We start from the raw sequence: 13,574 nt of genomic DNA, 5'->3' as shown, positions 1-13,574 counted from the left end.
ACTACAAACTTGGTGTCTAGCGGCAAAATCTGGGTGGTCATACAATAATTATACAATATACCTGCGTTATACTGAATGGCTATTTTGCAAAAACTTATTTTGAATTTGGTGATTTATTTTGTTTATGCTTTTTTTGTGATCTTCTGAATGTTAACGGGTAAATAAATCTATATTATTTTTGTACAACATTTCTGCGTTTTTTTATCCCCCACCTTCACCACAGACGTCCAGTGTGCCTACATCCCAAAACATAGGGTGACCACTACAGTTGCCAACACATACCAAGTGTCAGGTAGAATACCCACCTAAAGAGCCTAAAAAGTAAGCATTTTGTCACATGGAAACAGACTGAAAGCAGTTTACACACTAAAGGCTTCAATAGTGTGTGCTGGGTCAGGCTTTTACACACAAAGGGGGGCACACAGTCTTTGAGCTTTAGTCAGGTATATAAGTAGGGTTAACCATTGCTGGTCAGTACAGGACTACCACCAACTAACTCCTAACCATGACCATGGGAAAAGTAAGTGATCTGAAACACATCATGTATGTTAATTAATTCGCTATATTGGAAAGCTACTGACCTGGACAATTTTCTCTTTTAGATCATCTTTTATGAGGAGAGGAACTTCCAGGGGCGCTCTTATGAGTGCATGAGTGACTGCCCTGACATGTCTTCCTACCTCAGCCGCTGCCACTCCTGCAGGGTGGAGAGTGGCTGCTTCATGATCTATGACCGTCCCAACTTCATGGGTAACCAGTATTTCATGAGGAGGGGCGAGTATGCTGACTACATGCGTATGATGAGCATGAGCGACTGCATCAGATCTTGCCGCAACATCCCCATGGTAATAGCCACTACTTGCAATTAATTTGCTATTAATGATCACTGATACTGCTTTGTTGAACAAACTTTGTAACATATTTTCCCATGGACATAATGTTTTTCCCATATTATCCCTCTCTAATACAGCACAGAGGATCTTACAGAATGAGGATCTACGAGAGGGAGAACTTCGGAGGCATGATGAACGAGCTGATGGATGACTGTGACTCCATCATGGACCGCTACCGTATGTCTGACTGCATGTCCTGCAATGTTATGGATGGCCATTGGCTTATGTATGAGCAGCCCCACTTCAGAGGCAGAATGATGTACATGAGGCCTGGCGAGTACAGAAGCTTCAGGGACATGGGATTCAGATGTATGAGCATGAAGCGTATCATGGATTCATGCTATTAAAAAGCAACTGCCTGTAATATTTGAGAATGTTAATTAAAATAATTTGAAGATAAATTGCTTATTTGAAGTACAGTTTTTTTGTCTCCATGATGTTTGAATGGATTATAAAAAGAAAATAATTTTCATCCATCTGGGAGAAGCAGAAAAAGCAGTGGTATTTCCAAGAATCCAGCCAAGCCAAGCAAGCGTAAAGCCCCGTTCACCTATAAAGCGATTCACTCATTACCTCTCACTCATCGCCTCAAAAGTAGAAATTTGTACTTTGGAACACAACATTTTACATCACCAGTAGGTATTTTGATGAATTACATCAACATCACATGATCTCTTGTCACTAGGTACTTGCAGTATGAATGGCTATTCTAAACTTCTGAACTGATATCTTTAAAGGAACGATTTGTAGGATTGTTACTCAACGTTCTGTAGGCCAAAATCAAAACATTGGTGAACATTCTCAAGACTACCAGACGCGAGCCTCTTCTAGGTTGCCAGATGTAATGCAGACTTGGCTAACGTTAATTGACCTGCAGCTGCTTTAACGTTTCTCCAACCATGACCCAGCTACACATTACGGAAACAGTGAAAACAAAAAATACCTCTCTAACCAACGTAACATATTTAGCTGAAGTTAGCGATGCAGATGATGTTTAACCTAGGCTACCTGTCGTGGAGAAATATGGCCAGCTCTGCGTCAGACTTGATATTCACCATCTCAGGAAGCTCCTCTGATGTCCACTTAATTTGTTTCTTGTTTTAATTTTGAAAATTTGCCTGCCTCTCGTAGGCTACTCGTTCATGACTACAACTGACAGCTGTTGACAGTTGGCCTTTGCTAATTTGGCAACCAAATAGGAGGACGCGCCAGCCCATTATTAATACACTATTCTAAAATTAATCGTTCAAAACATAAACAAAAATTCCAAGAGATCCCCGTAACTCTTTTTTTTCACGGGTTTTACAGGGTTTTACGGGTTATAGTAATGTTGTCAAATAAGCCATTACTTCAATTAATCGTGTTTCCTTACTCTCTGATGACATATGGTGATAATTTTTGGAATGGTTGCAATTTATTTTCCGTTATTTCCTACATACTGGTCCTTTAATTGTTAAAGATTTTGCAATGTGTAGTCGTCATAGTCGTTTTTTAAATTGTCCTTAAAATAGTTGAGAGAATTGCTTTCAAACTTAAACTGTTTACAATGTTGTTAGTCGCTTTGGTTAAAAATGTGTCAGCCAAATGTAATGTAATGTATTGTAAACTTGCAGACAGCACCAGAAAAAGACTAAACTATACAATTTGTTGATAATTATATAAACAAATATTAAAAAAGAAAGTATAAAATACACAAAGACCAAAACAAATTGTGCATTGAGGCTAATGTTGCCAGTTGCAGAGAGGGCCCAATAGCCAATTTCACCCCACCACCTCTGTGTCGGGTTGAATGGCTAAATAGCCCATGGAACAAAAAATGTCCTCAGTCTTTCAGTTGAGCTTGACAGAGACAGGAATATGCCACTAAACATGCTTCTCAGCCTGGTCAATGTAGTATGTAATGGGTTGCCATTGACTGAGGCATTATGATGTGCAAAATGCATTGTGCATGGAAAAGTTCAAAGAATTTCCGGTGAATATCAGAAGGCAACTGCAAGATCCACGGTGTCTTGCTGTGACTGCTTTGAGACGAAACATAGTGTACTCTAAGTGTGAGTGCATTGCCTTCTTTATCGAGCCAACAATTCCCTGCGATGGAGGAAGCCTTTGAAAGGAAGAAGTTAAAGTATGCATAACTAGTAGCAGAAGCAAAGTAACAAAACTGGCAAGCACACACAAGACCAGTGGTGATAGGTGCTAGAGGTTCGCTGGTCACTGAAAGGAGCTGTGAAGGAGTTGTCTGAGATTAGTGAAAGGCAAGCCAATGGCAATGGTGTCTTTGGTTGTGACATGTCTTAACCCATCATGAGTGTGGAGGGGTTTGGATTCAGGACAGCAGAGCCTTGAGCCTTCTGGAGGCATGGGCCTAATTCAATGAAACACAGATGAAGGAAGGTGCCTGCTTGATAACCCCAGTTACAAGCTCAAAGGCTGCTCTGTGGGTGGGCATTCAGGCTACTGGGCTTGCTAAGAGCCTGCATCAATGGGACATAAACACTTGTCAAAAAAACCTACTTGTTACTCACAAAGGCAGTTCTTTTGGTGATGTTTTTTGCCGTTTTGACTTTGGTTGGGTATTCGGCCGATTCGCCAGAAGCGATCTAATCACGCCCCCCTGAGGGTTCTGCTGTCAAGTCCGACATCTGTGAGGCATCAGCTGGCTTGTAACCATAGACGCCAAAAGTAACGATGGAGTATGGAAAGTTAAGCGATATACCCGATGACTTTAGTTTATCTTATCTTGAATCTAGTATATCCTTAAAGGAGAATTCCGGTGTGATATTGACCTAAAGTGTATTGAAACATGATACCGAGTGTGAACGCATGTCTCATAGCCCATCTCGGCTTGTCCCCTACACTCCAAAATCTGGCGCTAGTTAGCCGATGCTACCAACAGCTTTTTCAATAGTGGTCCTTCGGCATCGGGCTAGCCATGCAAATAAATCACTGTTTTACACCCATTTACGAGGCTCAATGTATCTCCACACTTCATTGGTAGACTTCCGAGGGCCCTGACTAGTGTTAATTTCGTCAGACGAGACGAGAGGAAATATGTTCGTCAACAACCTTTTTTTTCATGACTAAGATGAAACGATGACGAGACGGCAGTAATGTCCTGAAACACTGACTAAGACTATCTTAAGATGCATTATTGTTGACGAAAAAAAAGAGACTAAAATGTTTTGCATGAAATAAAAACTAAGATAAAATCTCTCTTCATTTTTAGTCTACAAAATGAGAAAACAGAATATCTAGCTGTTACGTTTTCAAAATATTCGAATGAGTTCATACGCAGCTTTCCTGTAGGCTAGTCTATGTGCTGTTGCTGCAACCGCGAAACTACATGGAACAAGAACACTGGAGATTTCTGCCAGAGTTAGCAAGCTAATTACCTAAGCTTTATGCCACAATGCTACATACCCAGAAGTTGAAGCTTCTCTCATACAAATTAACATCCCCAGAATGTCCATACGAAAATGTTCATTGTGTAATGTTAACTATTTAACTAGTTAGACTGATGATGCAAAGTTTGCTAGCAAGTAAGCTAATATGGAAAGTTAAGCTAGCAAGTTAGCTATGGCTAAGATGGAGAGTCTGTTTGGGGGAATGTGTTGTGTTTGAGCATATATAAGCCATCTAGCTTGGCCGGAGTAAAACATTAATACTTTGGCCTATGACAGTGTTTCTCAAACCTTTTCAGTTTCAGGACCACTTAACTAACCCTATCTAAAAAAAAAAAAAAAGATTAGACCTACTTCAACAGTAGCCTATAATTAGTCTACACAATAGGCCTACTGAACCACCTTGCTTATTGTCTTTTTACTTTGCTTATTGTGTGGATTCATACTGTATGATTTAAACTGGCATATCTTAGTTGCAGAACTGTTTTTTACGCACAAGTTAATTCAATATTGCAAACAACTCCTCTATATTATATTTTACCACGCCTGCTCATGGACTACTTGGGATACCTTATGGACCACCAGTGATCCCCGACCACACTTTGAGAAACACTGGTCTACAAATATGACAGTGGTCCAGTCAAATCTTTTACTGTCTATGGTCAAATCCCAGCCGAGCTATAACTGTAGCTCGACTTACCTGTGCATGTAAACATACTGACTGACAAAAAAATCAGAATGAGTAATTATAACAGACGAGTAGCCCTGTGGACACACAATATTGTTGGAAAATTGAGATGTGTGAAACACTATTTGACTCAAATGGTAATCAGAAATAATTTGTTATAAAAAAAAAAGACTAAAATGTGTTGACTAAAACTGACTAAGACTAAGATACTTTTAGTTTTCTTTTGACTAAAACTAGACTAAAATGATTTAGACTTTTAGTCAACTAAAACTTGACTAACAAAAAAATGATATTTGAATGACTAAATATGACAAAGACTAAAAAAGGACATTTCGTCACAAGACTAAGACTAAGACTAAATTAAAAAATAGGTGACAAAATTAACACTAGCCCTGACATTTAAAACGAGACATTGAGAACTTTGAAAAAGCACTGGTAGTTTACTTACAAGACGATTTATACAGACAGTATCTTCAACGAAGTTTAGCGTTTGCAGCCATCTTGAATTTAGTCACGATAAGTCGAGAGGCAACAAGTAAGAATGAACAGGTATGATAAAGGGATCAGATTCCAAAAATAATTCAGTGGAAATGCATGGATTCCAGTTTCTTCCAGTAGCAGCAACTGGAATCCATGCATTTCCACTGAATTATTTTTGGAATCTGATCCCTTATCATACCTGTTCATTCTTACTCGTCGCTCGACTTATCGTTAAAGCTGTTGGTAGCATCGGCTAACTAGCGCCAGATTTTGGAGTGCAGGGGACAAGCCGAGATGGGCTATGAGACATACGTTCACACTCGGTATCATGTTTCAATACACTTTAGGTCAATATCACACCGGAAATCTCCTTTAAAGAAAAAACAAAAGGCGTACGGATTCATATCTAGGTCATATATACATAGCGTTAAAATTTACAAAAACAGTACAGGTAATATCTTTATTGACGTTAGGGTCTTGTATCTGCTAACTTAATGGCTAGCCTAGCTGCATATTTGTTTACATTGTCAGATCATGTATTTGTATTGAAATATAAACAATCTAAAGTGTCAGAAAAATTGTAGTGTATGTCATGATTGTAGCATAACCTTATACATTTATTTTGGGTACATAACATTAACGTTATAGGCACAATCAGCGTTCGGGTAGAAGTTTATCCCAGCCAACGGAAATCTGACGCTCGTCATATTGTCAATTTCGAGATCGATTTTAAAGAGAGGAGACTGGTGGATTCGCACTGCAAGTGTCAACAAGGGTAACTAGGACATATGCCTACGTTTTATATTAGCCTAAACTAACTGTTGGCGTGTGCTGACTTCCTGAGTCATAAGTAGGTCTACCGCAGGCTACGTTACGCATAATGACCGTTAATGCATAATGATTTTGTTTCAGTGGTGATGGCAGTTGCTCTCATGTCATTGCCGTGATATATCTACTTGAAACGTGGAAGATAAGTGGCATAAAAGATGTCCCTACCTTACTGTCTTCGACAAGTATGCCCCAGCAATGGGACAAGCCACGTGGAGAAAAAATATTACTAGAACCCGTCTCACAAATGGTTATTTCAAAACCTTTTAATCTTCAAAGGAAAAGGCGCCCTGTTATGGCCAAGTTTGTAGACAACAGGTATTATCAATGAACACAATAAGCGCAACATTAATGCAGAGGTGGCATGCCATGTTTAAATTAGGTTTGTGACATGACATTACTATAAAGAACAGAAAACAGAGCCACATGTTGTTGAAGAGTATAATTTTAATGACAGACCAAGGACCATTCAAAAACACACAGATAATATAAATAAATATATAGATTGAGTTGGTAGCAGCTTTACATATTTTAAGATTTGCGTTAATAAGCAATAAGTCAATATATGTACAAAAGGTGTAATTTAAGTTCTTATCTATTTTCAGAAAAATTACTGTTGAGAGTGAAGACATAAATGTATTGTAAAGACTAGCTCGATATCTTATCTGGTGGAAGACAACACAGCCACTACAAAGTTAGTTGTGACACCATTTGGACCAGCACCTGTTGGTTCACCTTTATCTTACCATGTAAGTAAAGTCCATGAGGCACTGGACCACAGCACCCCCTGTATACACTTTTATTTAATTAAGAAGTTGAAGAAATTAGTTAAAAAGCAACATACAAACCATATTTGGTTTACACATCCAAACAATGAAAGGCCAATTCTGTTGCTTAAAATTTTGAAAGATTTAATTCGCGCTATAGCTCTTTCTACGTGAACACGGTGGCGAGCAATTTTCTCTGTGACTTTAATTTCTGCGTTGGTCATCTGACCAGTACTACTTGCAAAGGGGGGGATATTCAGGTGAAGCCCAAGTTCCCCCACTTCCTCCTCTATCCTAAACCCTTTGTCAGCTATGAGACCATCCCCTACATTAATCTTCCCCTCTGTGATCAAATCTTTTAATGTTTGTAGAAGCCCACTTTGACGAAAGTGAGATCTTTGTCTGATATTCCTCCTGTAAAAGCATCAAGCAAAGATGACTCCACCCCTTGGTTCTATCCCAACCAGTCCTTTTAGTGTGTTGCAAGACTTGTAATCACTGTAACACTGACTCTGACGAGTCATGGAGCTGGGGCGCTGAATTTTAATCTCGGTTGCATCAAGTATGAGTAAAGTATTTGGGAATTCTTTTTCAAATTTTCTGGCATCATTTCAATAATTGTATCACGATGTGGCCACATGTTGATTGAGGAGCATCTAAAAAACATATAGTTTATCCAATTGTTAAAAAGAGAACTTGCGTCTTGGTGTGAAATTTTAAATAAGTTGCCTATGTGCATGAAATCAAAACTCTGTCTTATTTGATCAAAACCAAAAGAAGCTGATCTTCCATTGACATCCTATTCTGAGAACCTACATTTCGGGTCATAGTAAAGGGTAACACACGAGCCCTGACAGGGATTAGGAAGTCATAAAGAACTTCAAATTGTTCGCCTGTAAATCCAGTGTAATACACAAAACTGTCCTTGCCATGTTGTAGGAACGACAGGAAGGAACAAAATCTTCTCTTTGTTCTTCTTCCTTGTTCGTTTGTGTTGCTCGTTCATGCAGAAGTGCCTCATTTTCAATTATCAATTTGGCCACCTGCATCTTTAGTGTATCATTTTCAGCAGCCAACGCCAGCATGTCCAACAGTCCAGATCCTGAAATGATATGGTGAAATCTAAATGTAAGTTAAGACAACAGACCAATTATTTCCATTTTCAGGGACCACTTATTGAAGCAATACATCAGCCTTTAGATGCAGAGACCTGTGGGAATTTTGATTATCCAACAGAGGAACACATTGACAGCATCATGAAGGAGGAGCTGAGTAAATACAGCAATGACTGGACCGCCATAACTAAGGCTGAGGCCAATCAACTGGAAAGCAACACTAGATTACAAAATGAATGTAATATTTGGCACAAAGAAAGACAAAAATGAATAACAGCATCTAATTTTGGAACAATTATGAACAGGAAAAAAAGATTGTAATGAAAGTTTTCTGCGAAACACCTTCAAAAACTCAAATTTCAAATCAAAACCTACATCATACGGCCAGGTCAACGAAAAGGTAGCAAAAACAATCTACATGAAAAAGAGAGGATGCCACTTGCATTCAATTGGATTGGTTGTGAATCCACTCTGCCCATTCCTAGGAGCATCTCCAGATGGAGTTGTATGCAAGGATGGGCAGAGTGGACTAATTGAAATGAAATGCCCCTATGCTGCTAGAGATTTCACCGTCAGAGAAGCAATAGAAAAGGTTAAACTTTTCTGTTTGGAAATTGATGAGGGTGAAGACCAGATTTCACTAAAGAGGTCACACAATTATTTTTACCAAGTGCAAAGACAGATTATGATAACCGGTGCCCCCTACTGTGACTTCATAATTTACACCAGCATAATAATTTACACCTTTGTTGAGCGCATATATCCAGACAGAGAGACTATGCTACATCTAATTACAAACTTAGGAAAGTTCTATGTGGAGCATTTCAAGGCCTTTTGCTGTAGAGAGTAGACAAAACAAGATGGCATACCATCATCGTCCTAGCCTAGGTGTGTGGAGTAAGGTCCTGAGTGAGTGCAGCAAGGTCCAGGGTGTGTGGAGTAGGGTCCAGGGTGTGTGGAGTAGGCCCCTGAGTGAGTGCAGCAGGGTCCAGGGTGTGTGGAGTAGGGCCCTGATGCTCCATGATGACGCTATGGAGTTGCATCCATAAATGTTACTATTAACAGTATGTGACTGAGATTTGTACCACAGTATCTTTAATAAAGACATCATCTGTCATTGCATGTCCATTCTTAATTTCATTTAAGCTGAAAGACATCCTTACCTCATGGTTTCAGCAGTGGCACTCTTCCTGGGCGGCTGTGGCTCTTTTCGCAGCTTTGGTGGGTGCCTTACAGATGATGGACGATCAACAGGTGATGCTGATAGAGGGTCAGGGTGGTCTTGGGTTGGTTTGCCTTCAACAAAGTGCTGGTGAATGATGATAGAAATGCTGAGTTCACATGGTAAAGAACATTCATGCAACAATGTAGAGACCACAACATATAAAATATTCCACACCAACTGGCTTTGCAACTCGCAAAGCGTTAACATCAAAGGTTTAGGTAAACACAGTTATACGGCCATGGTAGCCTATGCTAGAGCTGGGAGCTTACTGCTAACAGACACCAATAACTTTAGACTAGAGTCACTAACCTGTTTTAGTGAATTACGCAGAGACAATTTAATTAGGCTAATATCCAATATCTAATGGTTAACGTTAAAAAGAAATACAACTCTACAGTTATGATGATACAATCGACAGGTTTAAAGTTAACGAGCGTTGTTAGGACATAACGTTAAAACGTTAACAACGGCAACCGTCTAGCTTCTAGTTAGCTAGCAGCTAACGTTACAACTATCGCTAACAAGCCTAGGCTGTTTGAGTTTACCTTAATGCCACACCATGATGCACAAAAACAATAATCTGTCCTACATCGATTTAGAATTGAAACGACTTACCTTTGAGCAAACGTAGAAATGTTTAGCTGTGCCGTGGTTTCTTAGTTTGTTGACGTTCAGCTGTTGATGTGGTCGTCCGCATAACTTTATCCAACGTAAACATTTTCCCATTTCCTTAGGTGGCTTCGGGAAAGGGACAAAAACGATGTTTTCAACTCGGTCCTTATATCTGCTGTCAGTGTTGCAGGTGCCATAACAACACCGTTTGACCATTTTATGGTTTTATTTTATTAAAAACTAATGCCGAGGGGAAACCCTAATCAGCTGAATTAACAGCTGTGTTGTTGCCGTGATCGATGTCGGACAAAATGGTGGACATCCATGAACTAGGTATTAGGAGCATTCTGATTGGTCAGATTGTCTGTCAATCAAACGCTGGCGAAAGGTCAATTGGCTTGGTTTTGCAAAGAGCCTGCATGCAGCAGCCATCTGCTGGGGCAACAGCATAAGAGCTAGTTACACTAGGAAACTAAACAAGCTGATTAAGAAGGTGGGATCTGTGCCTGGGGACTGCTCTTGGACACCTAGACTTGGTGGTTGAAAGATGGATGTATGAACTGCTCAAGCTAATGGCCAATACGTCAATGTGGCAAAAGCTGCTTTGTTTGTGATGTTGTTAATGCTTTGGATATTTGGTTGGACGCTCAGACTACTGGCAGCCTAAATTGTATCATGAAGGAGGACCTTTACGAATCTCGAGTACAACATGCGGCACGTTTGCGACTGCCATCAGCCATTTGTGCTTTGTATCCCGTGTCATGCTGTGTAACGCTTAAAGGGACACTTCAGCAAGCTTAGCATTAAGCTTTGTATCAGTAGATACCTGGTAGTATTTTTGAATGACCGTGCTTTCCTCCCTCATGTCACCCTGAGACGAGAGATTTCTGTATTTTTTGTCTGGAAAAAAAATCCTCTGATGACGCAAAAATCGCCATTTGGCGTCATCGGTGGAATGTTTGGCCAGAGGCTGGAGACTACATCGCTAGTTCTGCATGTTCTCAACCCGCCCATAAGGGGTGGGATTTCTTTTACTGTCTATGGGGGTGTGACCTCACTCCCAGAATTTAGTAATAGTGTCCGCCATCTTTCTTTTATGCTAAGCTAACAGGTTAGGCTCTTGCTCTATGGAGAAAGCTGAAAAGTAACATAATATAGTGAATACATTTTTCAGGAGGATCTCGAAGGTGAGAGACTGGGGAAAGGCAATTGTCTTGGTTTGCCTGCCTGTGTTCCTGACGGACGGTAGTCTAGGTACTGTGGCTATCAAGAAACTCTTAATGCTCAAGATGAGCTATAATAAGTTTGACATGGTTCATATATTTCTTTTTAATTAAAAGTTCAAGTTCACGTTGGATGTGGTTTATTTTCTTATCTTTAGTGTTTCTCCATTAGAGTAGCCTATTTGAGAAATAGTCATTCAAATTGGGAAAAAAGGTTGACAACATACAATAATGACAATAATTCATCCCTCATGGTCTGGATGAATGAAAGAGGCATAGGGGACAAAATATACATAGGCTAAAGTTTAAATTAAACATACATAGTTTAACCTATGTAAACATTCTACAAATTACTTTTATAGCTTATACATGCATGTTACAGTAAACATTATGGTGCTCTGGGCCTTTGATTGAGGAAATTTTCCATAACAGGACCTCACTGAAGTTTAATTGAATACCCCTGATATAGCAGAATCAGCACCTTAATTAATGTCATTATTACCACCTCTGGCCTGCTGTGAAAAAATGGTCCTTCTGCTCATTTGTATTACAGGTTTGGGCCAAATCAGTGTTTTGTATTTTAAACTCATCTCCTGACTTCCGGTTGAATTCCGGAAAACAGACCTGGGACAAATCTGTACACCGAAAAAAACAGCATTGCTAGCAGAGCTGACGCCTCTATCAGGTGCAGATCTGACCCACAGTCAGAATAACAATTTATTCACCAGTAAACCATAAAGGTATGTGACCAATATCACTTAAGTTGAATGTAAAGTAAAACTTAGGTAGGTAAACATACTACAACAAAGGAACAAAGTAAGCTTAACCAAACAACAAACTTAACAAGTTAACAAGTTAGAATGTCAAGGAGAGAGGAGAGAGAGAGGGAGAGAGAGAGGCTGAGACCTCCCACCAGCAGCAGTAGAGATCAATAGACCTTATCTCCAAGAGCAATCCTGCTTTCATCTGAATATGCATGACCCTACTATCCGGCCTTCAGTTCATTGGTCATTTGGTGTGAAAACATAGGTGCGAGGGAGAAGGAGAGAGAGGGAGAGAAAGAGAGCATGATCTTGACAAAATGTGATGACAAAAATGTGCATTTCTAGGAGAGGGAGAAAGTGAGTGCACGGCCGCACGCGCGTAAGTGCCGATTTCTGGTGGTAGAGTAATGGATACCTACAAGAATTGTTTTGAAAAAGACAAAAAAAGATGTAGGCAACGAATGAAATGTTAGGTATCCGCGCTGTAGGTATCCGCACGCACAGGGTTTGGACAGCGGGTTAAGTGAAATACATCAACCTATTCTGTTCTTGCTGTTTGTCTCACGATACAGCCCGTAGCCTACTGAAACTATAGAAAGCCCCAGACGAATAGGCAAGATGTTTTGTGGTGCGTCGGGAAATGAGACATTTTATTTTTTCCCGAAAAGTAGGGTAGCCACTGGCCTCATGACCCACTGACGTTGGACCCCCAAAGCGCACTAAGACACTTGTCATTTTACTTATAGACAGACCCATGGCTACACCACTTAGGGCCTCCTCGACGAGGAGATTGCCCACGGATAATTTGCGGCACAATTGAATGGTAGCCTATTATGGAACCGCGGACCAAAAGAAAAAGAAACAAAACATTTTCCTGATTAGAAAATATTTTCTTAATTTAGTGTTGCAAGAGTGAGACATGCAATTAGGGGGTAGTGGTGTGAGCGCTCATTCAATGTAGGCTATGACGTGTGTAGAAGCAACAAACAATGTACGAAGCGGATCCTTGCTGTCCATGAAAACAGCATAGAGTCTCGTCTAATCTAATCAAAAAATGGAAATAAAAGGTCTTTGAATTGGCACGCGAAATTAGACTGTTGTAGGCCTATAGTAGCAAATATCGTAGCAAATAGCCTGGTGATGACACAGCTTTTAAAACATTTATTTCACTCTCGCTGGAGAACGGGCTGTTGCACAGACAAATTAATTAGGGTGATGATCTGCATCTCCGTTCACCAAAAGCTATGGTTTTGCTAACCTATTTGCACAATAAAAGAAATTCTGACAGGTTCTCCCCATTGTTAACGTGCGACATTTCTCCATGTGGGGTAGTGCCAAGCAGTGAAGTGATAGCCTGTTGCAGGTAGGCAATATTCAGACAGAAGACGGGCACTGCTTTCTCTGTTGGTATTTCTGTCCCTCCGAAAACTGTGTTAAAATGGTGTTTTTAGCAGTCAAAATGCAATTTTCATGAGCTTAACCATTAATGAAATTAAAACAAACATAAACAAAGCAGCCAGATGCCTCTTCATAAAATAACAAAGACACCTTCAAAAACAATAGCAAGTTCTATCGTGA

The 13,574-nt window shown here is 39.9% G+C and overlaps 2 protein-coding genes across 7 annotated transcripts in view; one reads left to right on the top strand and one right to left on the bottom strand.

Moving 5' to 3' along the window:
* The window catches only part of LOC125292710 (gamma-crystallin M2-like), a 238,608-nt gene that overhangs the window by 118,078 nt on the left and 106,956 nt on the right, over nucleotides 1–13,574 (bottom strand). The window lies entirely within an intron of this gene.
* Nucleotides 476–1,294, top strand: LOC125292707 (gamma-crystallin M3-like). The gene is made up of 3 exons (XM_048240136.1): nucleotides 476–520; nucleotides 603–845; nucleotides 971–1,294. The coding sequence occupies exons 1-3, from the start codon at nucleotides 506–508 to the stop codon at nucleotides 1,238–1,240; spliced, it is 528 nt and encodes a 175-aa protein (XP_048096093.1). The 5' UTR covers nucleotides 476–505; the 3' UTR covers nucleotides 1,241–1,294.

Source organism: Alosa alosa, chromosome 3, assembly GCF_017589495.1.
Source record: "Alosa alosa isolate M-15738 ecotype Scorff River chromosome 3, AALO_Geno_1.1, whole genome shotgun sequence".
Lineage (NCBI taxonomy): Eukaryota > Metazoa > Chordata > Actinopteri > Clupeiformes > Clupeidae > Alosa > Alosa alosa.
The sequence above is the reverse complement of the archived record's forward strand: the minus strand, read 5'-3'. Positions and strand labels throughout refer to the sequence as shown.